The sequence below is a fragment of the Silene latifolia genome, chromosome 11, assembly GCF_048544455.1.
Source record: "Silene latifolia isolate original U9 population chromosome 11, ASM4854445v1, whole genome shotgun sequence".
Classification (NCBI taxonomy): domain Eukaryota; kingdom Viridiplantae; phylum Streptophyta; class Magnoliopsida; order Caryophyllales; family Caryophyllaceae; genus Silene; species Silene latifolia.
Window position 1 is genome coordinate 16925006 of NC_133536.1, and position 27447 is coordinate 16952452.

Here is a 27447-nt window from a genome sequence, read left to right on the forward strand (position 1 = left end):
CTCTAAAATTATGAAGAGTGAAAACTGATGAAGAGGCCGGGGTCTTTTAAAGCTCGTTTGGTTGCCCACCCAATTCATGAGAATTCTAAAATTTCATGAATTGTGGTTTTTGCAAGTTGCTCGGTTACACCATTTTTTATAAAATGGGAGAGTTTCAAACTCCATGAAAGTTTCCAACTTCTACATAATGGGGAATTAAACTACCTAGCCTCTTCAAGATCATTGAAAACTCCTAGAAGAAAGAAATTCCAGCATGGCAACCAAACATAAAAAAACAATTCATGTGAATTCTAATGTAGGAAATTAAACCATGTGAATTGCAAATAACACATGAATTTAATTCCCGTATGAACCAAACGAGACCTAATTAGTACTTTAAGGGTTGTTCACTTCATCCCTTAACTATGAGGTCAGGGGATCGATCCCTGTCCATGGGAATGGAGCAAATTCTTTGGCCAGTTGTTTACCTCTTCGTGAGAGCACTCACAGAGGGGATTATATACGGTTGTCGATGGTTGACACCTCGATTTAAAAAAAAAATACTCCCTCTTATTCACTAACTCCCACATTTCCTAAAACGGAAAAGTCACAAAGACCTTCCACTTTTCTTATTTGTCTATTTGGTTAATATCACATGTAACCCCACATGTTCTCTTACTTTCATTTTCCTCCACATATTACCACTCCACTAAATATTGGTTCAAAACCAAAGTGAAAGATCATATAGAATAGGAGGGAGTAGTTACGACTTACGAGTTACCACTAGACCTGACAAAAGCAACCCGACCTGAAAGACTGACCCGAGACCCGAACTATATTACCCGAATGTGACCCGAAAACCCTAACCGATCCGACCCGACCCGAATATTACCCGAGTTTTCTTGACCCTAACTGACCCGACCCGAAAATGACCCGATTCAAGACCACCAAACCCAAAAATGACCCGACACAATATAACTCTAATTGAACCGAAAATACTTGAAATGACTATTTCTCTATTATTTATTGACCCGAAAATGACCCGACCCGCTTGACCCGAAACAGACCCGACAACAAACCCGAAACCCAAAAAGACCCGTCCCGACCCTAATTAACCCGAACTCAATAAAAGGCCTGAACTAACCGGACCCGAGTTGGCCCGACCCGAACCCAACCCGTTGACCTTTTTTTTTTTTTTCTATTTCAGAAATAAAGCAAACTTAAAAATGGCCATGTCATTAGAAGTGGCAATCATTGACATGACCCGAAAACACGACACGAACCCGACACGAAGTTAGTGGGTTGGGGTTAAGACGTTCTGACCCATTTAAGTAATTGGGTTGACACGGACACGACACGAAACTTAAATGGGTCGGGTTAGGGTTGAGCTCTTTTGACACGAAAACGACACGACTAACCCATTTATTTAAAAGTGTCATAATATATTTGTGTTAAATCAATAACCCAACCAAATAACTTAAATATAAGCATTTTCATTCATCATTTTTGGGATAATACTATAATAGCGCTATAAAGTTTAGTTTATTTTATTAGTTTATTGGGTTCAATGGGTTACGTGGGTTAAAAATGACCTGTTAAAAGATAAACGGGTTAAAAATGACCTTCTTAAAGATAAATGGGTTAAACAGGTCGGGTTGGGTTATAGAAAAATTAAATGGGTTGGGTTAGGGTTGAGACAAATGACCCGTTTATGTAATTGGGTCGGGTTAGGGTTGGGATAGTTGTGACCCGTTTATAGTTGACAAGGACATGAACACGACACGACCCGATCTGTTTGCCAGGTCTACATGTCATCCTTCACCATTCACCAGTGACCACCATGACTCATCACCGCACCGTCATGGTTGTCGGCTGCCGGAGAACTCCATTCACAAACTCCTTTCCATCACCGCCGCAGTCATACACCAGCCTCCATCCTCGACCATCGCACCACCTTGTCGTGCGCCCAAGGCAACCTGACTCAATCCCGCCCGTCTTTGACGCAGTCTCTTCTATACTTTAGGGCGGTATTGAATGACGTAAGTAATTCTCACTCACTGCAATCTATAATTTGATTACATTAGTGTACGGGTCAATTTTGTGGATGCATAATTTGATGTTAAGGAATTATTCCCATTATGAAACTCAATTTTTGGGTATCAATTGTGCATAATGCTTGGGGCCAGCTACGGATTGGAGAGGACCAATTCGGGTTTCTGGTTATTTGTATCGCAAATTCACATTTCAGACGACATTTTCCGCCTGATATTAAGACAGACAAAATGTGACAATTTTACCATAAAATGTATATCGGGTTTTCTATCCTATGCCCACTGGGCATAGGTTAAGAAAGCAAAAATAGAAAGATTTAAATGTTTTCCTTGGAAAAAAAAGTAAAAGTAATTGTATATTACAATTTTCCATAAAGACATCATTAAATTCTTTCTATTTTTGGCTTTCTTAACCTATGCCTAGTGGGCATAGGTTTGAAAAACCCAATGTATATATATATATATATATATATATTTCCTGATTAAATAATCACTTTTTATTGTAAAATGTTGACATTTTCTTGTATTAAGTTAAGACCGTCTTACGAAGACTTACTTGACCTGCTTTTTATCAATGAATAATGTTGTCATGTTTGTGAATTGTGACAACAGGTGGATTTCTCATCACTTGTGGAATCTGGAATGATCTCTGAAGTCTGACCTAGGACTGACTTTGGCACAGGCATGTGTTTTACTTTCTTACATGCTATGTGAGAAAACAATGATAAATGTCGTCGACATTCTTTTATAGTCACTATTGCTCTATTTATTTATCTTACCGACACTTACCCACAGTCCTTTGCATTGTCGCTCAACATTCTGTCTTTGGATCAACGACGACAATTGGAGCGATGATAGGTGCTGTGATTGGTGGCTGGGTAGCAGACCATTTTGGGAGGAGAGCTGTATGTTACTCCATATTTCATTTCTCTTTTCAATTTTGTGAATTACTACTGTTTGGGTTTAAGCCGTTTTAGGCTTTTAGCAGCTATATATGTAAGCACTCTAAACAGTCAAAACTGCCCTCTATAAGATGATACACAAGTACGCAACAATCTTAAGTGTTGAACAAAACTAGAGTAAAGAAGACATGGAATAAGAAGTTAAAGGAAAGCAAAGAAAATCACGCCCTCAAACTCCGCCCAGAATTTAGGGCCACGGTCAAACTTATATTCATTCGACATAATTGCGGATGATTTCCATGGCCAGTTGATGTGCCGTCTTGTTTTGTAGTTTGGCAAGTTTATCTATGGCTAGGTATGTTTCTTCATCTGCAAACAATCCCAGATGGAATTTTCCCAACAGTTTTGGTAAGCCTTCCCAACTGTCGACGAATTCTTATAGTTTCTCGAAACCCTGAAAGATCATATGTGAGTATAAATTTTCATTCAGGTTGGGCAATCAAAATATTTTCAAAATATACTGGTCAGTCAACCAATGAGAAAATTGGAATTGACAATACTTCCCATGAATAACAAAACATAATCAATGTGAAATAGAAAAAGAAACGTGCTCTCATTTGTTAGGGTGTACAGTGATATTCTACACCGGGTGCACCTTTGGATCTTTCTTAGAAGTTGGAACGGAATGTCATTATTATTCCGGGACATAGTGAGTGGCAAAAGAATCTAGTGAAGCTAATGTTAGGTAGGATAGTGACTAAAATTAGTAAGCTAGATTCTCAGCAGGCAACTTTGAATGCCTTTTCTGACTATTTTTACTTGGAAATTTGACGCATTTACATCATGAGTTTGATGCTATAGGAGGTTTAGTTATTATAGAACATAACTTTTCTAAACTCCTACAGTTCTATGAAAATGCTGCTACTAATTTCACACAAAAATATTTTCCTGGCAGTATAGTTTCGGATACATCTTCTGCTCTTGTTTAGGAATCTCGTTCCTTATACGCAATGTTTCGTTCAATCCTTTTTAGTGTCGCCATGTCGTGCCTTGTTTATTCCTCTATAGGCACGAATAACGAGACATACAGGCTGGCCTTGCTCAAATTCAGAGCCAAAACAAATGATCCTCTTGGTGCTATGAGTTCATGGAATGACACCCTACACTACTGCAACTGGTATGGAGTAACTTGTGGACGTATGCACCAGAGAGTATCGGAGTTGAATTTGTCGTCCTCACAGCTCTATGGCTCTTTATCTCCTTACATTGGTAATCTAAGCTGTCTTAGAGTATTGAATCTACAAGTTAACACATTTAGTGGCACTATCCCCCCTGAAATCGGTCATCTTCATAAAATGCAGTATCTCTTTCTTGCTAATAATTCCTTTGGAGGGGAAATTCCCTTGAACATATCTCGTTGTTCTAGCCTTTTTGAGTTGAATGTGTTGAATAATATGTTGGTAGGAGTTATCCCTCATGAGCTTAGTTTCTTGTCACATTTACAAATTGTAAAATTGTCGAATAACAACTTGGTAGGAAACATCCCTGCATCTTTGGGGAACATGTCTGTCTTGTTTTCACTCTCCTTGGCTGAAAACAACTTGGTCGGAAGAATCCCTGATAGTCTAGGCAAACTTCAAAATCTGACTGTTCTTGCAGTAAGCGGTAACAGGTTGTCGGGAACAGTCCCACCATCGATATTCAACTGCTCATCCTTGATAGTTCTAGATCTAGGGGAGAATGAATTAGAGGGTCGTCTTCCATCAGACTTGGGCAATATGCTTCCAAACCTCCAATTCTTATCTGTTGTGCAAAACCGACTCACTGGACTCATTCCGCCTTCAATTTCAAACTCCTCACATTTAGAATATCTAGAATTGGCTTCAAATGGTATTCAGGGAGAGGTTCCTTCTTTGCACAAGTTGGAGAAGCTTAGTTTCCTGAACATCGGCACGAACCTCCTTGGGTTGGGGCAAGCTGTTGATATGAATTTTGTTTCTTCCTTGGCCAACGCCACCGTGTTAGAGATTTTCGTGATAAGTGTAAATAATTTCGGAGGAGATCTTCCTAGAACCATATGCAATTTAACAAGGCTTTCATGGTTAGGTTTTGGGCGCAATAATATTGGCGGAAAGATTCCGGAATGCTTAGCAAACCTAGCAAATCTACAGTACTTTGGCGGTCATAGGAACCTACTGTCTGGTGTCATTCCACAGGAAATAGGGAAACTTCAGAAGTTAGTTAAATTAGATTTAAGTAGCAACCAGTTATCAGGCAAGATACCATCCTCAATTGGTAACTTAACCATGTTGACAATTGTTCGCATAGCTGAAAACTATCTGGAAGGCAACATTCCTGTAGCTCTAGCAAATTGTGGATCACTTCTAGGATTGGATCTCTCGGAAAACTATCTTAGTGGTGCTATACTACGATACTCGGACACGTCTGTTGAGTGGCGTATTCCGTATCGATATGATACGATACGGGATACGATACGGGATACGTATCGGATACGCCAATTACGGACACGATACTGATACGGCAACAACAAAAGGAAACATCTTGATCTTCATCTTAATTTTGATGGAAAAACGACGACTTAACTGTAATATTTTAATATTTATGTGTGGAAACAGTAGCAAACGACGACTAAACTGAGTACTATAACAAGAATTGTACGTATAAAACAAAAAAAAAATACAGTATAAAGTATTTTTTTATTTATTTCTCAAATATAATAAAAAAATATATATAAGACGTATCGTATCCGTGTCTAAAAAATAGTCAAGATACTCCTTTGACCGTATTCCCGTATCTATTAAAATTCAAAATCACGTGTGGATACTCCGATACGTATTGATACGATACTTCGATCCGTGTCCGAGTAAGGCCCCGTTTTTTTCCGCTTTTTAGAGCCGAATCAATCAATCGAATCAATGGAGCCGAATCAATCAATCGAGCCGAATCAATCAATGGAGCCGAATCGAATCAATCAATCAATCGAATGGAGCCGAGCCGATCAATCGAATCGAATAGAGCCGAGTGAATCAATCGAATCAATAAAGTCAATTGAAATAATCGAATCAAATAATCATATTAATATTAATAATAATAATATTTGATGGGGCATATTCTCGCATCAATACCAAGTCAACATATTGAACAAGGTCAAAGATATCCACAAAGAAGTCAACGACTTATACAAATTAGCCGATGCAGCCCATCTACCGTTAGCTGGGTCTCGGCGTGACAACCCGCCAAATGACACATACCCGCGTACTCATATCCAAGACCCTCGGCGGTGAGTCAACATCATGGCCCGCCGGCCTCGCTATAGGTCCCTCGGCCGAGGGGTAGATCAGTCTTTCCACCTGCTAGCCACTTGGCCACTTGGCCACTACGTGACAAAAGGTGAAGGCCTATAAATACTCCTCAACCTTCATTGAGGAAAGGATCGAACAATTAAACCAAAATACACTATTCATCCTGTAATATCTCCCTTATCTCTCTACAACATATCTAGCCAAGTAACACGGCCTTAATCCTTTGAGTTCATCGACTTGAGCGTCGGAGTGAGTACGCTTGGCACAAAGCCAAGCCCTCGCCTTCGTTCATTGTTGCAGGAGAGGCCGAGAGGAACGATAGAGACGCGAGGAATCCAACTCAAGACATTATTCTACGAGCCACGGGTGGTAACGATACTTGCTCTGGAATTACACCCGGAACAATATTTAATATTATTGTTATTATCAACTGTACTAATAATAATATTCATAGTATAATACTATTTATACTAAAATTAATATTTTTAAGAAAAAAAATTATAATATTATACTCCTCTCATCCCGTAATTTGTTGTCTATTTCATTTTGGGGTGTCTCATTCAATTATTGTCCTTTCTATTTTAAGAATGAACTTGATGAGCAATTTGATCATTCACACTCAATTTGGTCCGCTTGTCATTTATAATTGGCCCTTCCTCTTTCCTTGGTCTTTGTGCCAAAAACCAAAGGACAACAATTGACCGAGATAGAGGGAGGAGTATATGAATAATCATAAATTATAATAATGAAAAAATAGTAATTTTTTACTAATAATATTCTTAATAACAATAATAAATAATAATGTCAATATTAATAATGATATTAGTAAAAATAATTGTTTCGAATAAAAACACTCAAGTAAGCGTAATTGCTCGAATCCGGGTCGGGTCAACGCGCTCCTTTCAAACGATGGCACCTCGAACCTATGCTTGCTCTCTCCGGATGGATCTTTCACGCGTAACAAATAGGGCCTCGGAGGGTTCGCACAGGTCCTTCTCCGATGCCTTACGATCTTGGTGGATAGTTGGGACCTTGCTTGAAGCTAAGGTTTCCGTGCTTTCTCATAGTAGCTCGAGTAGTCTTACTTCTAGAGAGAGGAAGTTGTTGGTGAGAAGTATTTTACCATTGATGGGTGAATAATGAGGTATTTATAGATTTCTATGTGTACCTCAAATGATGGCTGGCAAGCATGGTTACCATATTCGCTATGAATACGCCTTATCGATTCGCGATTCGCTTATAGAAAATGTGTTATATGTATTTTCGATGAATCGATTGATAGAATTCGCTTTTAACAATTCGTGATTCGTAGAGTATCAAGCGAATCAGTAACCATGTTGGCAAGCGTGTTGACTTGTATGACCCCGTATTGGCTATTGGGTCAAGTCGGTTGGGCGTGCCCCATCAATAATATTAATAATAAATGTTATTAATTTTAATAATAATAATACCAATAATTATAACAACCACAACAACAACAATACTAATAATAATAATAATAACAATAATAATAAATAATATTATTATTAACATTAATAACATTATTATTCATTTTAACAACAACAACAACAACAACAACAACAACAACAACAACAACAACAACAACATAATTATTCATTTTAATAATAATATTCATAATAATAATAATAATAAATAAATTATTAATAACATTATTATTAAATATAATAATAATAATAATAATAATAATAAAGAATAATATTAAAAAATAGTATTATTGATAACAAAATTAATAATAACTATTAAATTTAAGATGAGTAAGGTTTTAAATGAAATTTGAACTTAATGGAGCTAAAAATGAATCGAATCGAATCAATGGAGGAGTGAGCCGAATGAATCGAATCGAATGGAGTCGAATCAATCAATCAATCGAATGGAGCTGAATCGAATCGAATCGAGCTGAATCGAATCGAATCGAAATAATCGAATCAAGTAGGTGAAAATAAGCCAGAAAGAACAGGGCCTAACATAGGTGCTATACCGTCTCAACTTACCAGCCTTTCCACCTTGTCGCTTGTACTTGATCTATCTCACAATAATCTGACTGGATCCCTCCCTGAAGAAATTGGTCAACTGAATAATCTCGAGAACCTTTATGTATCTGACAACATGCTATCAGGTATTATACCGAGCACTCTTGGTTCCTGTACAGCGCTAGAGACACTAAACATGCATGGAAACTTCTTCCAAGGCGCAATTCCTAGTACACTGGAGACATTGACGGGCCTCTATGCGCTGGATTTATCACGGAACAATTTGTCAGGCAAAATCCCGGAACTTCTGGTGAGGCTTCCATTGACACTATTAAATCTTTCATACAGTAACCTGGAAGGTGAAGTTCCCTCTGGTGGCATCTTTAACAATGCAACTGCTGTTTCTTTGTTTGGAAATAGAAGACTGTGTGGAGGTATACCTCAGTTAAAACTGCATAACTGCAGTTTCGACCAGACTCAGATAAAAAGGCGAAGCCACAGAAAAAGACTTCTCCTTGAAATTCTCGTTGGGTTTGCTGCGGTTATTTTGCTGGTGATATTCATATTGGCATATATGTTTTGGAGCAGAAAGAGGACTGTGAAAACAGAAGTTGCAGGGGACTCCGAAGAGTTTCGAAATGTATCTTATCAGAGCATACTTAAAGCCACAAATGGGTTATCAGCTGATAAGCTGATAATTTAGTTGGAAGCGGTAGCTTTGGGACTGTCTACAAAGGAGCTATTGATCAAGACGGGCCAATAGTTGCAATCAAAATATTTAACCTCGGAAATCACAAATCTTCCAAGAGCTTTATTGCTGAATGTAAGGCACTCCGCAACATCAGACATCGGAATCTCATTAAGGTTATAACAGTTTGTTCAAGTGTTGATTATCAAGGCAATGATTTCAAAGCTCTGGTATACGAGTACATGGTAAACGGTAGTTTGGATGATTGGTTGCATCCAATAGGGGAGATTAGCGGGGTTAGGAATGGAGAAAAAGTAGGTGGGAGTTTAAGTTTTCGTCAAAGACTTGAGATTACAGTAGATGTTGCTTTTGCTCTGGAGTACCTTCATTGTTATTGTGACTCATCGATAATTCACTGTGACCTCAAACCAAGCAATGTTCTCCTTGACGAAGATATGGTCGCACACGTGGGAGACTTTGGTTTGGCCAAATTAATCTCTGAAGGCATCAGTAGTTCTAGCGCAAATCAATCCGGTTTCACCGGAGTCAGGGGGACTGTTGGTTACGTGCCTCCAGGTAACTACACGCACCCTTATTCTTATGTTAATATGTGTGTGTTTTTCCCATTTGTATGAAATACATGCTATTCTGTTCTTTGATTATAATGTACTACGTATAAAATATAAAGTAAAATATCTCACTGAACGTAGGCATCTTCATGATGAATTAACCTGAAACAAACTCTTTGAATTATTAAAACCGGGGTAAAACACTAAAACTGCGTAAATCAAACCCCATTATCCAGCCATCTGCAAGAGGCTTTGAGGCTGTTGTGTAATGTTAATGCTGATGCACACATCAAATTTATGGATTGATTGCAGAATATGGAATGGGAAATGAGGTGGCAGCGTCTGGTGATGTATATAGTTTCGGAATCCTCGTTCTGGAAATGTTTACAGGTAAAAGGCCTACTGATGACATATTCAGAGAAGGCATCAGTCTGCATGAATATGTGAAAGCAGCTCTGTCTGAACAGGATATCAAGATTGTCGACGATGCTCTTCTTCACGATATGGCCGAAGACAATAACAACAGCCAGATAGTATTTGAGTCTGTGATGTCTGTACTTGAAATCGCACTTCCTTGCTCTGCTGAACTCCCACAAGATAGGCCGGATATGAGCACCATTGCTGCGAAGCTGTCATCAATCAGAACAAGCTCCAGTGACAGTGAAGTGTATGCCTATAAGCCGTTGCTTTACGTCAATAAGACGATAAATCAATGATAATTGCATATCCTCCCTTTTTTTTTTAAAATTATTAATGGTCGCAAATAAAAAGTGTGATCTAACTACTTTTTTTTTGACAATCGTGATCCAAGAACTTGAATGATGTTCAACTATCATATTAACTTTGTGAGATGTACCATGTATGCTGTATTATTGCTGTTGATCTTCTTTTGGCTCATACTCATCGTTTAGCCGGGTGTCCCATTCTTTAACCAAAAGGCTTGGTTGAAATTTTAGTATTAAATCTCGGTTTAGGTCACAGTCCCGATTTCAGTTGTCGTGGCCTAATCTCACTAAATGAGGAATTATACGGCCAAGATCATCTCAAAATACGGTAAAATATAGATGCGGTGACCTCCAAACTTTATAATAACTCGGTCACAAATCGGTGTTGCAACCGAAATTTAAAATCCGGGTATGGTGGCTCAAAGCCTGATGGCTGATCCTTCGGGACAAGTTTGTAAGATGTGTGAGTGTGATAGAGCCCATAAACTCTTAACATTCATTTGATATTGGGCATTTATTTGCGGTCGAGTATTTGCAACTAGAGTAGAGTTGAGCCCAATTAACTAGAGTAGAAGTAAACTTGACAAAATTGACCCGGCCCGACACCCAAACCAGAATTGACTCGATTCAATATAATCCAACCCTGAACCGGAATTGACTCGATTCAATATAATCCAACCAAAATGTGAATTGTAGTACATGGATTATTATTCATAAATAATTTGATAATAGTTGACGCGAAAGTAACCCATACCCAAATGACCAACCCGACCTAAACTCTTGCAAACTCTAACTTGAGTCAACCCAAATCCCACCCGATTAACCCGTTTGCCAGGTCTAGGTAGGAGACTCTTGATTGGCTCATCTCATCACAAGACGGTATAATAACCTTAATAATAAGGGGATTGTTTTCAAGAAGTCCATTTCGCGATTCTTGGTTTGGAGTTTGAAAGCTGCCAATCTTTTAAGGGGATAGATCCCATTTTTTTCCATTTTCTCTAATACAACAATATAAAATCATTATTTTCTACCTTACTTTTAAAATAGTGGACCGTTAGATGGTTCAGAAATAAAATCTTGACCCTAAAAGTACTGGAAAGTAAAGCTGACAAGTCTGGTCCGACCCGAACCCGTGAAAACCCGACTCAACCCGACAATTTTGTGATCCAAAACCGACTTGACCCGACCTGATGACGACCCTTAAACCGACACGACCCGATAATCAGTGACCCGAGCCCGATTCTGACCCGACCTGATATTAACCTGATTAAATTGATGACCCGATAATTATTAAACTTAATATTGATCAAAATGAAATTGATTTGTTGTTTAGATTGATACATTTGACTTTAATAATGAACTAACTAAATCAAATAATAGTTAAAAACTAAATTTAATGGTAAAAAAATGAAATAATGCGATAAAGTATCCGGACTTGATAATGACCCGGCCCAAACCTGATCCGATCTGATACATCGTTTGACCCGAAATGACCCAACCCAATAACAGCTCGACCCAACATAACCCGACCCAACAGGACCCGACCAAACACAACCCGGCTGACCCAATTGTCACCTCTACTGGAAAGCACGGGAGAAGGTATGGTAGTAATGGTACTCTCTCCTTTTAAACCCCGTAAATTCAAAAGAGGGTATTTACTACTTACCGTATTATTACCGGAAGCCTGGAAGGTAGCAAGGTAACTACTAACCAGTCAGGGCAGTCACCACTCCATAATAATTCTGTCAAGTGGAAACATGCGTATCAACGCCAATTTCGAGGTAATTCTATGTTTATATTCTTTGTAAACTCAACTTTCTTCAAAATTATGGATTATTAATCTAATAATGTAGGGCATTGTTGCGTATTATACAGACTAAAGTTTATAACTTTCGTCTAAGTATTACAGTATATATGCCCTAGCTTATCATACAACCAGCTGATTGACGCCACGGTACATAACGAGATATCTGTATGTCGGTTTTATATGAAACGGTCTCACAACAATATGATGTATTTAAGTTCTAGTAAGAGTTTGCCCTAGACCAGTATGGGTACCAAAGATTGAAACTTTTTGTACATTTCAATTCAATATGCAATGTATAGCGTGAGAGACATAAGGGATTACAGAGATTGTACGCTTCTTTTTTATGCAATTCTCGATACAATTTTTGTTTAGGTCATCTGAAAACAATGCCGCTATGCTGTTAATACAGGGTAAAATTGAGTAAACCCTTAAGCTACCGGGGTAACATTATTGTTGTATAGTTTAGGATTAGTGAGTATTCTGATTCGTAATTTAAAGACTCGGCTGGAATATTGACCAAGGTTCGATACCTGTTAGAGTATAAAATCAATCCTGGGACTCCAACCACCGGCTTAAGCTTTTGGTTGAGATGGTTTCTTGACAATACCCTTTGACCCTATCCTGTAGCATGCATATATGATATATGCCAAATATTCCAATTTCTAAACAGTAAATTGAATCGATGTTGGTTTTTTTGATGTGGCCGAATGCTATATGGAAAATGAAAAATTAGGGCTGATGTTGGTTTTTCTGGTCTGAGTTTGTTGAAAGGTTAAAAGACCCTGCATGCTTAGGAAATCATGCTTCTGCTGAATCGTTTTACTGATCTTTTTGGATACGTGGCAGGAGGGACAGGATTCGGATGACTATAAGATGTTTGACACTGAGGTGGATGAAAGAAATGATGGCAAAGGGAAGGAGGTGCTTGATGTTTCTTCACTAATTTCTCTTTTGAAGGCAGCCAATACCTGTGACTCAGAGAATGGTTATGCCAGAACTGCAGTATCTCCATCCACCTTTCGAGAGTCATTAGAGGAGAACCTGAGTGAAGAAGAGAAAAGGAGGCTGCTGAATTTACATCAGTTGAAGGTCAAGTTCCTGAGACTTGTTCAAAGGCTTGGCTATACACCCGATTCTCCCTTTGCAGCACACGTCTTGTATAAGCTGACGGTTTTCACTGGGAGGCCGAGAGATGCTGCCTTTAGGTTTGATGATGCGAAACAGAAAGCCATGAAGCTTGAGGTTGAAAAAGATGAATTGGACTTTTCTGTGAACATTCTGGTAATTGGGAAAACCGGAGTTGGTAAGAGTGCGACTGTCAATTCTTTATTTGGTGAAGAAAAGGTTAAAATTAATGCATTTAAACCGGAAACAACTTGTGTGCAAGAGATTTGTGGAGTTGTAAACGGAGTCAAGATCAGGGTTATTGATGTACCGGGACTTAAGTCTTCTGTAATGGATCAGGGTTTCAACAGCAAAGTCCTGACCAAAGTCAAGAAATTCATAAAGAAATGCCCACCAGATGTGACACTGTATGTTGATAGGCTGAACACCCAAACGCCGTATCTGAATGATGTTGCCATGTTAAGGACTATCACAAGGTGTCTCGGTAGTTCAATTTGGCAAGGCGCGATCCTCACTCTGACTCATGCTGGTACTGCACCTCCAGATGGGCGCATGGGTACGCCAGTTAGTTATAGTACATATGTGTCACGCGCAAGCCAACTTATTCAGCAGTCGATTGTTGCAGCAGTTGAAGATTATACTGTGATGAACCTCAACACGGAGATGCCCGTTTCCTTGGTGGAGAACCACCCTGCTTGTAGAAAAAACACAAAGGGAGAGAAGGTGTTGCCTAATGGGGAAACATGGAGAAATCAATTACTATTGCAGTGCTACTCTATTAAAATCTTGGCTGAAGCAAGTTCTACCTTAAAGTCTCGAGATTCATTTGGTAAACGGACATTATTTGGTTTTCTACAGAGCGCACCTCCTCTCGCATACTTAGTGTCTTCCATGTTGAAAACTCGGCCTCACCCACAACTTCCAGTTAACAAGGGTGGTATTCCTGATTTAGAGTTGGATTATGAAGTAGAAGAAGGAGAAGCGGAGGATGAGTATGATGAGCTACCGCCTTTTAAGCCTCTAAGGAAGTCCGAGGTTGCTAAGCTCAGTAAAGATGAGAGGAAGGCGTACTTTGAAGAGTATGATTACCGAGTGAAGCTACTCAGTATGCAGCAGTGGAGACAAAAGTGCAGAATGCTGAAAGAGCTGAAGAACCGAGGGAAGATTGTATTGGATGACTACGATGAGATGCCTGAAATGTTGGATCCAACTCCTGACAGAGATTTACCTTCATCTTTCGATTCCAACCATCCAACTTATTTGTATCGAACTTTAGAGAATCCAAATGCAATGTTCTCAGCTATGCCTTTTCTGGACCCGCGTGGCTGGGACCATGATTACGGGTACTTTGGTGTCATCATTCAGCGTAATATGGAAATTGCAGGAAACTTACCAGCAGAATTTGTTGTGCAGTTGAACAAAGATAAGGATGTTTTCAAATTTAATCTAGATTCTGCAGTTTCTGCAAAACACGGAGAATCAAATTCTAGCTTAGTCGGGTTTGATGTCCAAGCTATCTCTGATCAACTTGCATACATCCTCCGAGGTGAAACCAAGCTCAAAATATCGAAGAAAAACAGAACAACTGCTGGACTAAATCTCACATTTTTGGGCGAGGACATGGCTCCTGGATTTAAAGTTGAACATGAGCTAAACATGGGCAGGGGACTTGTCATATCAGGTAAAACCGGAACTGTTCATCATCATAAAAGCGCTGCTTATGCAGCTAATCTGGAAATGCGTCTCAGAGGAACAGATTACCCAGTAGAGACAGTTGAACACTTGTTTGCTGTAAATTTGCTGAAATATAGACGAGAAATGGCAGCCGAACTCAACATTAAGCCACAATTTCAAATCGGTCGTTGCTCAAAGATGGCTGTCAATGTTGGCCTCAACTCAAGGGGTAAAGGACATATTATGATAACTACAAGTAGCTCTAATCCCACTGTGGCTCTACTCGGAACTCTGGTTTCAATGACGGTTGCCACCTACTATAATTACAAGGCCTTGGTCTCGAAGCCATGATGTCGATCACAAGTATTCTACTTACTAAACTCGTTTTAATCTTGGTTTCTCTTATTAGTTTAAAAGTTCTAACAACGAATATATTATTTAATCTGTAGACCTCAAGGGTACAAAGGTACTATACTATAGAAGTATAGAACAGAACCTGTTCAAGTAAGGTCGTAGACTAGTTTTTAATCTAGGTTTCTCTTACTAGTTTAAAAGTTCTAGCAACAAATATATTATGGCATTATCCGAGGGCTCATTGAGCTAGCTCGACTCATTTACAACCCTACTCCGTATGCAATTCGACTTTATCATTCAATAAAATGCATTATGTTGGTGATTATAGAGATGCATGAGACCTAAGATGTTCCATCATGAAGGAGTGATCCTGAGTATTGGCATATGCATGCTGTAAAAGACTACTTTTTTAAGGGTCTTTGACTAGACAAAAGCTTTACTACCTGTAGCCTGTAGGCTGTAGGAGAATGAGATAGGTTGTTCTTTAAACAAAAACAATTTTCCTAGATAATTTTGGACACTGAAAGCCCACCAAAAACTAGTAATTTCACATCACTTCTTTATTAATTTGCTTCTTATCTTACATTTTCCTTCACTTTTCAGTTCTTTTTAGGTAAAATTAAAGCCTTTTTCTTTATGTATCCATCTGCTTGCAAAGGTTTGGGACTTTACTCTTCATTTAAATTCCACTTTCCCGAAAGTTCGTTTTTTTTTTTGAATTCGCGATTATATAACTGACCAAGTTAAGATGGGTTCGAAACAAATTGTACTATAAAATTTATGCAATTGTTCAAGTAGGTCTTTGGAGGCAGGAAGGCTCTGTTCTGTTGGACTTAAAGTCGCTCCCTTTATAAGTTCATTTCCGATAGTTCAGTTCATAATAATTCAGCAAAATTAAGTCCAAAAGAACAGAGCCGAAATGGTGTTAGTGGGATACAACCAAATGATCAAATTGTAGTAGGCAAAATAGTGAACATTGGTCCCTTTGAATTTAATCCTTTATTAGATTCAAAAATCACACCATGCACTCTCAACTTCTTTTCATGCAACGTAAAAGACCACTAAGGCCAAATAAAGTTACTATACCTAAACAAGTGCTTATGCTTTCCAATTGATAAGGACTTGTCAATGGAATAAACCTAATCTTTTGAATTTCTTCATGTCAACTGTACCTCAGTGCATAACACAAATAAAAATCCCAGTATAGAAAGGGTAGAGTACCTTATAGTTACAACGTATTTGAAGCGATCTAAATAACTTGACTTCATGTTACTCAGACTCGTTTAGATGTATCTGACACAAGTGCGTGTCCAAGTGCCGGGCTATACATATTTTGGCTTAAAATGAAATGTTCAAATGTCATACTCATATCCGCGTGTCAAGTGTTGAAAACGAGTACGCGAAACGTAACATAGCCTTGCATTGTCCAATCTGATGCTTGTCAGAATAGATTGTCAACTCTTTTCTGGTTTTACACATTCCTGTGACTAGTCTTTCTCATATCACAGTATGTTTTTGTTTTGTTGCAACATTTGTACACTACTCTTTTTCTTACATATTGCTGTTTTGTAGTATCTTTTGGATAATACAGGTTACATTAATTAAATATTATGGCATCTTCAGGGGATCAGCAGTATGTTTGCTAATTAATTTTACATCTGTTAAATTTGTCTTATTTTATTAATGCTTTATTACTTTAACCCTGCATCGGTTATTTAGAATAAAGTTAATAAAAAGGGGAGTAGGGTTACTTTATGACTAATCTGTGAATCTATATTGTGATTGCTGTGCACATCATACTGGATTTGTGCTGATTATTGTAATGCAAAATGTTAAAGGTGTCTGATCAATGATTTGCATTATAGATATAATTGTTGATTATGCTTCTAACAGTATATGTGTGCTATGTTACTTGACTCGGGTTATGACACGGTGTTGAAGTGTCAGATACAGTTATTTTATGCGAAGTTTTAAATTTTTTAGTCTAATATGAAGTGTCATATCCGACTGACTAGTGTCGGATATGCGATACTCAAGTGAAGAGTTGGAGTAACATAGCACATGTTTTTATTTGAACAAAAAATCGTTTTTAACACACGTAATACTTCTATATATCGAATATTTAAATCCAGACGGGTTTTAGTCAGATTCATGTACTCCGGTTAAACTTTTTTGTTCACAAAGGCTACATATACACAGACTTGTAGTCTGATTTGATAGCTTTAACAGCCTTCTTTATGTCCAGTATACAAAATTTTGAAATCACACTTTTTACATGAAACTTCACATATACACTACATACTATATAGTAGCTCCATGGTCTTTTCTATAATCTGTCTTCAATTGTAAGATAAAAGCTTAAAGCATGCCCTAGAATAAAAAAAAGTTTGTGTCTGCAATCGGAAAAGCCGAGTCATTACTAATCCTGCATTACTTTAAGCTGCCTTAAAGAGCTTGCAAAATTTCAGAAATGAAGACTCCTGTTTCCGGGTTTCAGAGGCCTATGAAATCAAAGGTATGTCTAAGGCAGTCGCGTCACAGTGACAATTCTGTATGATGGTTATTGTTAGCCGATCTCAAGTCATTTTGATGTTGTATCTGTTTCAGGCTACAACAGAAATAATGAAGGAAATTGCAATGTTGGAGTTGGAAGTGATGCATTTGGAGAGACATCTTCTGTCTTTGTACGAGAAAGCATTTGATCGTCGAATAACATCACCATTGTGTAGTGACTTTAAAGATACCAAACAAGTAAAAGTCAGTTTTGATTGCTCTAGTATGTCGTACCAAGATGAGCAGGTCAGTAACAGTACTCCTTTGAAGGAGTACTATGGAGCTCAAGATCAACAAGATATAGTTGGTTCGAGTATTCATCGAAGCCACTCTTCATTGTCTCGTCATTCTGCCTATCCACTAGTCCAATCTCCCCCTTTGACTGTAAAGATTGCTGATGCTGTACACTCTTATCATTCTCTGCCTCTCAGATTGCTGGAGGTAAGCTTTGATGTCATTTTTGGAACTTGAATGGTTCAATTTACTCCCTCCGTCCTAATCATTTGTTTACCTCTTCTGTTCTTTGTTAAGGGTATTTTGATCAAAGGGAAATAATTATGATTGGGACGGAGGGAGTATCTGAAATTAGCAGTGAAACTTTGTGATGTTGTTGCTGATCATACTTTATTTCCAACCTATATTTTCATTTATATAGCATTTCGTACAAGGATTTGACCGATTTTTCAACGAAAGATAGAATCATAGTGACAGTTAAGTTAGCCGACTCTAAATCGTTCTGGACTACGCTTTCCTGCTGTTGCTGATGCTGTTAACATTTTGATAAGAATAATCTTTTGAAAAGTGGTGGCGTATACTTTGTGTTAATTAGATAATGGAATTGCGAAATAAGGATGTTTGAGGGAAATTATATCTTGTAAAAAATTTGATTCTGACAGAATGCTACTGCTGAAGCTTCCGATTATGCGATGAGCTACGATTCCTGTCAGACTAGACAGACAGCAAACTGGGTTTCAGAGGAGATGATCAGATGTATCTCAACCATTTACTGTAAACTTGCAGCAAATACCAAGACTAGAAACATTTTCTCATCGCCTGTAGTCTCGTCTATATCACTGATGAGCTGCTCAACAAGCGCTGAATTTCATCTGTGGAGTCCTCTGAAAATGAATTCCTCACTGGATTTAAACTCAGATGTTTCTGTATATGGCTCGTGTCAGGAATTCAGTGGACCGTACACTGAAATGATTGAGGTTCTCCATATCTGCAGGGACAGCGCGAAAATGAAAGAAATCAACCCTACGCTTCAAAAGTTTAGGTAATAATATCATCCTAATATAATACAAAGTATTTTATGCGAAGTACACATTCTGCTACAAGTCCTGAATTTCAGTCTGTTTCCGTTACTTGACTGCAGTTCACTTGTTAGAAAACTGGAAGCTATTAATCCAAGCAAGTTAAAGCATGAGGAGAAGCTAGCATTTTGGATTAATGTGCATAATGCGCTAGTGATGCATGTAAGAATCGATACTGAGCGCCAGTAGTTGGTAACGTGGCAAATTAATGAAGGGCTAATATTAATTGTCGTGGTCATACATTCATACAGGCATATCTGGTTTATGGTGTTTCACAAATCAAGCTTAAAAGAGTGTCCTTGCTTCTAAAGGTAGTCATAATTTACTTGATTTTAATTTACATGGAGGAAGATAATGCGAAATGTTTGTTTAATGAGGTTGTCGCTGATTGCAGGCTGCATATAACATTGGCGGTCAAACTGTGAGTGCAGGAATGATGCAGAACTTCATTCTTGGGAGCAGATTACCATTTCTAGGACAAGTACAGCATCTGCATTCTTAATACTTACTCCCGTCACTAATCAAACCATCAACTCGTTTCCATATTTAATCGTGTTTCTTTGTTCATGTAGTGGCTCCTTCATCTGTTTCATCGAAATACAAAGTCCAGGAAGAGAGATGATACCAAAGGTTTCGCAACTGATCACTCTGAACCTCTATCTTACTTTGCGCTTTGCTGTGGAAGTCGTTCTGATCCTCCGGTACCTACCTTTACTCCCTTTTTGAGAAAAAACAGGATTTTAAGAAGTTGAGAGAAAAAAACAGGATTTTAAGAATTTGACATTTTTGTAGGTTCGGGTGTACACGCCTAAGAGAGTATACCAGGAGTTGATTGCCGCGAGAGGAGACTACATATTATCCAACTATAAAGTTAACAAAGAACAGAATAAAGTCTTGTTGCCAAAGACTGTAGAGACCTATGCAAAGGACTCAGGCCTGCATCCAGAAGATTTTAGATCCATTCTCGAGCAAATTATTCCTGCAGATCTTCAAAGAAGTAAAGTTTCGCGCTATCACTGGCTTAAAAAGGGTCAGAAGGGCATTGGATGGATCCCCCATGACTTTTCCTTCCGCTATCAGTTCCACATGGAAATGTCGTGATATCTGTCACTTCCTCTCGTCACATACCCCAATCGTCATCTGTAGAACTGCAATTCAAGCTGATATTATAAATATGTCAAAAAAAAAAATAGTTGAGTCGGACACTTGGATACTCGCTTGCAAACAAGTTTGAGTGACAATGACATACACAGACGCATTGGGCCGACAGTGAGGTTTTTCTGTCAAGGGTTATATGTAGGTCGCGCAAGCGACATATAAACTGATCAAACATGCTCAAGCAGGACAAGCAGCATAGGTCAGTGGTGTAGGGAACATGACAACAAATTTTGATGATCTTCCAGCACAATTTTTTGTGTACTTGAGCTTATTTGATCATTTACTAGTACTTGTTTGTGGTTATAGTTCACCCTTTAAATATGAGGAGATAAGCTTAGAGCTTGAGTTTTGGCATTACTTTGGTTGCATTTTTGGCCTAATATGCCACATTTTTTTCATGATGGTAACAACATAAGGAAGATGAGTCTTTTGTCTGCATTTTTTCAAGGACGGTATTGAAGAAAGACTCGCAATAAAATTATCGTGAAATTATCTCATACTAGAATATTGTTAAAACATTTCATTTTTTTTCCTATGAAGTTACTAGTTTAATTGGCCTAAAATGTCATAAATGAGTAAATGGGGCATTTTTTTTGCTGATTGAATTAAGAAACTTGTTTAATTTGTTTAATTATGTGAGCAATGACTAATTTCCAAGTATCTATTGAAGTTTCCTCGAGTTAAAGCGAATACCAAAATTAATACCATATTTTCCAATTATTACTATTTTTGTATTTCTTGACGCTTGCTACATTTGAAATTTAAGAAAAATATCTAATTTGAATTATCCAAGTTGCGAAATTTGATCTAAAAACCACAAGTTAAAATTAAATTGGAAGGAGGTGAAGTTATATGCATAATTTGCAGGTTATCACATACGGAGTATGCAATAAGCTTCATTATCACCTAGTAAAAAGATAGCGATTTCGAGTTCTTTCATCATTCGAAAAACAAAAGTTAAAATTAAAATTGTCAAATATGTTACTTCGACACTTTACTTTGACAGCATGTCACGTGCTCAACACTTTGAGTATGCAACACGATACAATACTTTGAAACTTCATTTAAAACTATGAAATTGAAACTCTTCACAAAAAAGTTGTATTTAATACTTTAACATCATATCATGTTCAATTTTCATAACCCTATCGCAACGAGTCGAAGTAACATAAATCAAAATACAATTACTAATTCTTATCAATTCACACTTTTCAACAAATGATCACAAGTTCCAAATTTTGCACAATTTTGTTTTAACAATTTATTTACTTATAATCTAGTAAAAGCTTTTATTTTATTTTTTGAGGTTTTGTAAATTGTAGAAGAAAAAAATGATGCTCTAAATAATATGTGGTGGTGGTTGTAGAATTGTGTGAACAAAACATCATTTATCAGCAAAAGAAAAGGTGTGAAACATAAATCTCAAACCCTAAAACCCCAGCCAATTATACATTTCTCAGATGTTCAATTTTAGGGTTCTTCCCCATTTCCCCCATTTTGTATAAGAAATATTAAAATAAAATTATTAAAAAAAAGGGAAAAACATGGACATGGATACAGAAAGGATAGGAATGGTGTTAGTTAGAGCTTCAGAACTTCACTCAAAAATTGCTACTTGCATTCAAAAATCAACTTCTGGAGCTAATATTAGCAATACTAATGGTGATGTATCTAATGATGATGTTAATGATGCAGAACAAAATGTTGATGATACCCTTTTCACCATTTGTGATGCTTTGGATTCTCTTCAATCTCTTCTTTCTTCCTTGCAGGTTATCTTTTCTTTGCTTTTCGGGTTTTCATTTAAGACGGTTGTAAGCGTGAAACGGATTTATAGTAGCCCATACAGTCATAAATAGACTTACTATATTTGTTTTTTTTTTGAATTTATTATCTGGGTTTACAATAAAGTTATTATCTTTCCTGCAATTTCTGTGATTGTTCCAGTTTGCTGGGTTTGTTGTTTTGGTTTCTTTGCTTTGCTCCTAATTTCTGGCTAGATATAATTACAGACGTGGTTTTAACGCGCTTTTTGGTCACTTTCACTGCTGGTAGGAGGAGAATTTGGTGTGAAGTTGAGAAATTCTTATGTGCACCGGGTGTACCATGTCGAAGAAATGATTCTTTTTACTTGTTTTGGTCTTTTTCACTGCTGGTAGGAGGAGAATTTGGCATAAGGGATGTAGTAACAGGTTACGGGCGAGGGCTGTGTACTTATTAGGATTTAATTGTGTTGGTTGGTTAGGAAGGGGAGGGGGGTTTGACTGCATACATCTAATACATTATCAATTCCCTCGTTGCCGAGGTTTTGGCTGGTTGATGGTAGCTGTTGCAGAAGGATTCTTTCATAAGTGTCAAGTCAGAACAAGTTTATGCTATGTTTTGGTTTTAGCTATTGCAGAAGGATTCATTCACTAGTGCTAGATATGTGGTTGGATCCTTTTCACACTTAGGATGGTGTTTAAAGAGACTTGCTATATTTGTTTTTGTTGAATTTAGTTTCTGGGTTTTCAATAAAGTTCTCATCTTTTCTGCAGTTTGTGTGATTGTTCATAGTTCAGATTCATTTTCATTTTGTTAGTGTTGTAAAGATGTAATCTTTTCTGCATTTTGTGTAATTGTTCCTGTTTCTGGCTACACGTAAGTTACAGGGCTAGCTATGGAGTATAACCTTATTTGTGGTTTGGTGATAAGTGGAGAATTTGGCATAAAGCTGCTTCCTTTTGCTTGTTTTGGTCTCTTGCACTGATTCTAAGAAATTCATGGGTGCAAATCATCGTATATTTGAGTAGCTACCCACCTGTTGTCGATGGGGATGCGCAGGTCCTGTGTATATACAACAAGGACTTGTTTATAGGTTTAAGAGCGAGACTGCGTACATCTTGAAAATTCGTTTGTGTTAGAGACCGGATTGCATATAATGCATCATCATTTCCTGGTGGAGATTTAATTGGTGCCGGTGGTAACTATTGCAGTAGGAATCATTCATAGATGTGTTGTCAGAACATGTATATGTCATGTTTTGGTTTTAGTTTCTTGTATTACCCGGTGCTGATTTTACATTATATCTAGTGATGTGGTTCTATGTCTATACATATGCTTAATCAGAGATGGTGTCTCTCTTACTTGGATGCTTAATCATTTCTTAGATGTATTAGACGCGCTTTTTGGTCACTTTCACTGCTGGTAGGGGGAGAATTTGGTGTGTAGTTGAGAAATTCTTATGTGCACCAGGTGTACCATGTCGAAGAAATGATTTCTTTTACTTGTTTTGGTCACTTTCACTGCTGGTAGGAGGAGAATTTGGCATAAGGGATGTAATAACAGGTTACGGGCGAAGGCTGTGTACATATTAGGATTTAATTGTGTTGGTTGGTTAGGAAGGGGAGGGGGGTTTGACTGCATACGTCTAATACATTATCAATTCCCTCGTTGCCGAGGTTTTGGCTGGTTGATGGTAGCTGTTGCAGAAGGACTCATTCATAAGTGTGAACTCAGAATAAGTTTATGTCATGTTTTGGTTGTAGCTATTGCAGAAGGATTCATTCACTAGTGCTAGATATGTGGTTGGATCCGTTTCACACTTAGGATGGTGTTTAAAGAGACTTACTATATTTGTTTTTGTTGAATTTAGTTTCTTGGTTTTCAATAAAGTTATCATCTTTTCTGCACTTTGTGTGATTGTTCATAGTTCAGATTCATTTTCATTTTGTTAGTTTTGTAACGATGTAATCTTTTCTGCAATTTGTGTAATTGTTCCTGTTATAAGTTATAAGTTTATAACCTTATTTGTGGTTTGCTGATAAGTAGAGAATTTGGCATAAAGCTGCTTCCTTTTACTTTGTTTTGGTCTTTTGCACTGATTCTAAGAAATTCACGGGTGCAAATCATCGTATATTTGAGTAGCTACCCACCTGTTGTCGATGGGAATGCACTGGTTCTGTGTATATACAACAAGGACTTGTTTGCAGGTTTTTAAGAGCAAGACTGCGTACATCTTGAAAATTCGTTAAAGTGTAAAAGACCAGATATCTAATTGCAACATCCATCCGTCAGCGAAATTTATGGTAATTGGTGGTAACTATTGCAGAAGGATTCATTCATAGGTGTGAAGTCAGAATGAGCGTGTCATGTTATGGTTTTAGGTTCTTGTATTACCCAGCATTGATTTTACATCACATTGAGTGATGTGGTTTCTCTATGACTAGCCATATGCTTAATTAGAGAAGGTGTTAAAGAGGGAAAATCGTTAATTGTCATATTTATGTTGCTTGTGAAGCCAGGCTTTATATGTTGTAGTAATTTGAAGGGGAAGTAAACTGTGTAATATACGGGTCACTGCACCAACTTTGGTATGTTTATTTGGGCGTGGACGTGTATTTGTCTCCCAGTGTATGGTTTCACTATGAGACGGCTAACACTTGGATTTTGGGTTCAGGCTTTACAACAGCAGCAGCAATATGAAAGAGAAGCTGTCATAAGGGATATTGAGAATAACCGCAAGATGTTGCTTAAGAAGCTAAGCGAGTACAAAGGGGAACACTTGGATGTGATACAAGAGGCTGAAGCATTTGCAAGTATGGAGGTGGAGCACGAGAATGAATTCTTTATGCCGTATCCTGCCCTTGCTCCCAATTCTGTAGCCTTGAACAACGGCCTTGGCTCAAGGTTTTCAAGTGCCCGTAAGCTTGTACAAAATGGCCATGATGAGTCCAGGCGAAGTCAAACTCAAAACAGTGGTAATAAACTTTGGCGGGGATTAAGATTTCTGGTTAATTCTACTGTCAAGACAACGTTTACCCTTTTTGGTGTGATCGCCATTCTTAGCTTAGCTGGTTTCGAGCCTAAGATAAAAAAGAAGGTCAACACCTTCCCCGCATTGACCTTGTTCGACCCTGACAAGAAGACACTAAGTGCTCGTTGTCCACCAGGGAAAGTGGCAGTAATGGAGAAGGGAGAAATCCGATGCATTGTGAAAGAAAGAGTTGAAATTCCGTTTGATTTTGTTGCTACTGACCCTGATGTGAACTTCGGATGTGGTTAAAATGGCTTTTGTTGTCATCCTTTTTGTATATCCTACCTCCTTTGACAAGTAATATGAAATATTTTTGCCAATTAGTAATTCATAAGTTGTCGCTAAATTCTGCGCAATTATCCTATTTTCTGTGGTTCTTTGTCGTCAGAGGCTCTGCGTATATCTGCTTAATGTTGTCCCATCAGACGGAGCCAACCAAATTGAAGAATGGCTTATTTCGGCCTTAATCTTCCTAATTGCCTGTTATTTTCAGGGTGTCGAATTCCTGGTCAGAACAGCTTGAATGCTATTCACCTTTGTGTTTGTAATCGTGCTGATCTTTTCTATATATCAGCATGTTTTGTAATCGTGCTGATCTTTTCTATACATACACGGTATGAAATCGAAAAGATGTACCTGACAATTGAAAAATAATGGTTGACATGTCAAATGATATACTTAGTCAATTTTCAAAGAAGAAAGCAGCCAGAATGACTTCTATTCTGCAGTATTTTCAGGCCCATGGTTTTTGCCATGTTCATCAAAAGTCAAGACTCCCAAACCCACAGTTTCTGGCTTAGTTTTCTTTTCGTAGCGCTCAAAGGTTGTTATGTTTCTATATAAATAGCGCGAGTTTGAACAAGATAGCAATATATACCTTGCAGAGATACAAGTACTTATATCAAGAGAATCGGAACCAGATTGATTTTACAAGATAGCAAAATGAGTCTCGGAAACAGCACTTGTCCTGTATCTAATGGTACTCTATTGTTTCATTGTTTGTCTTTTATATTTTTCTGTTAGTATTATCTAATACTAAGCTCTGCGCAAATGTTAAATTCGGCTTAAAAGAAAAGGTGTTACGCTTTGTGTCTATGGAAGACTCATATTGGAACGCAGAACAAAGAAAAACAGAACATACTGAGGAGTAAGTTAATATGTTGCGTAATTATTTTAGTCTGCGCGTTATGAATTTTGTGGTTGTTGTGGTTCAGTGTTATTTACGGAAGAACAGGAGGCTTTAGTGGTTAACTCATGGAATGCGATGAAAAAGAACTCGGCTGAACTCGGACTCAAGTTCTTCCTCAAGTAATGTAACATCTGCACTGTTTTAAAATGTTAAAGTATTGTTCTTTCTTGCTCTTATTATTCACAGTTTCTGAATTGTTAATTGCAGGATCTTCGAAATAGCGCCAACAGCAATAAAGTTGTTCTCTTTTGCTCGAGACTCTGATGTTCCTCTCGAGCAAAACCCTAAGCTCAAAACCCACGCAACCTCCGTCTTTGTCATGGTTGGCTCTCTAAATTTAGTTTCTGATTAACTTGCTGTTGATTGAACATCAGCACTGACATGTCATAACTCCTGATTTCAGACATGTAAATCGGCAGCTCAGCTTAAGAAAGCAGGCAAGGTTACTGTTGCGGAGTCAAGTTTGAAGCGTTTGGGCTCTGTCCACTTCAAATATGGAGTTGTTGATGAACATTATGAGGTTCTCGGGTTACCTCTTTTGTCAAATAGACAAATACTAATATTTTTTCATTAACTTTCGCTTTTGTATCTGAAAAATAACAATGTCAATATAATCACAGGTGACAAGATATGCCTTACTGGAAACAATAAAAGAGGCAGTCCCCGAGATGTGGTCGTCAGAGATGAAGAATGCTTGGACAGAAGCTTTCAATCAGCTGGCTGCAGCTATCAAAGCCGAGACGAAGCCTGCAGTCTCCGCTTAACCAGTTCACAGGCAGAATCCGATCATAGTTCATTACTTAAATATATATATATCTACTGAATAATGTTGTTGCTTTCCTGAATCATTACCAATCTAAATTCTGAACTTTTTGGTCTCTCTTCGATTACACTGACAACCCATATGACCGCTCTTGTTAGCTAACTTCAAATTATTGCAGGACTACGATGTCATTGTCGCTGTTTTGGTTTTCCTTTACAGCCATGTGTAATGTTATTTTTTCTGTTTTTAGTGCAGCAACCTGTAATTCTAATGCAATGACCATGTGTAATAATATTGCTTCTAAGAAAAATTCCCATTTGTTATTTTCAGTCTCTTTCCCCGAAATCCCGAATCTGCTACAGCCTACAAGTATGTCCATTTCCTTTTATTTCGACTAAAATTGGATGAATTTCGACCACTCTACGTAAAAAAAAATTAAAACGTCAAGATTTTCGCAAGTCATTTTGATTTCGTTGGTTAGTGAGTGT

At 37.8% G+C, this 27447-nt stretch overlaps 5 protein-coding genes across 5 annotated transcripts; all 5 read left to right on the forward strand.

The window, feature by feature from the left end:
- Window positions 1–1566: 1566 nt before the first annotated feature.
- Window positions 1567–10400, forward strand: LOC141611230 (uncharacterized). The gene is given in 6 exon segments (XM_074429726.1): window positions 1567–2018; window positions 2643–2935; window positions 3064–5350; window positions 8246–8928; window positions 8931–9510; window positions 9816–10400. Coding segments are annotated over 4 exon segments (3075 nt in total). The 5' UTR covers window positions 1567–2018; window positions 2643–2935; window positions 3064–3942; the 3' UTR covers window positions 10220–10400.
- Window positions 10401–11834: 1434 nt separating this feature from the next.
- Window positions 11835–15402, forward strand: LOC141611231 (translocase of chloroplast 159, chloroplastic-like). The gene is made up of 2 exons (XM_074429727.1): window positions 11835–12009; window positions 12882–15402. Exons 1-2 carry the CDS (start codon window positions 11986–11988, stop codon window positions 15183–15185), a joined length of 2328 nt encoding a protein of 775 aa, XP_074285828.1. The 5' UTR covers window positions 11835–11985; the 3' UTR covers window positions 15186–15402.
- A 2004-nt stretch (window positions 15403–17406) lies between these two features.
- LOC141611232 (uncharacterized) lies at window positions 17407–20608 on the forward strand. Its single transcript, XM_074429728.1, has 8 exons — window positions 17407–17703; window positions 17796–18182; window positions 18638–19017; window positions 19117–19216; window positions 19306–19365; window positions 19449–19535; window positions 19627–19755; window positions 19847–20608. The coding sequence occupies exons 1-8, from the start codon at window positions 17659–17661 to the stop codon at window positions 20153–20155; spliced, it is 1497 nt and encodes a 498-aa protein (XP_074285829.1). The 5' UTR covers window positions 17407–17658; the 3' UTR covers window positions 20156–20608.
- Window positions 20609–21624: 1016 nt separating this feature from the next.
- On the forward strand, window positions 21625–25371 carry LOC141611233 (plastid division protein PDV2). Its single transcript, XM_074429729.1, has 2 exons — window positions 21625–21984; window positions 24651–25371. The coding sequence occupies exons 1-2, from the start codon at window positions 21757–21759 to the stop codon at window positions 25254–25256; spliced, it is 834 nt and encodes a 277-aa protein (XP_074285830.1). The 5' UTR covers window positions 21625–21756; the 3' UTR covers window positions 25257–25371.
- Window positions 25372–25467: 96 nt separating this feature from the next.
- Window positions 25468–27279, forward strand: LOC141611234 (anaerobic nitrite reductase Glb1-1). The gene is made up of 5 exons (XM_074429730.1): window positions 25468–25986; window positions 26222–26315; window positions 26404–26518; window positions 26600–26716; window positions 26817–27279. Exons 1-5 carry the CDS (start codon window positions 25950–25952, stop codon window positions 26958–26960), a joined length of 507 nt encoding a protein of 168 aa, XP_074285831.1. The 5' UTR covers window positions 25468–25949; the 3' UTR covers window positions 26961–27279.
- Window positions 27280–27447: the final 168 nt, after the last annotated feature.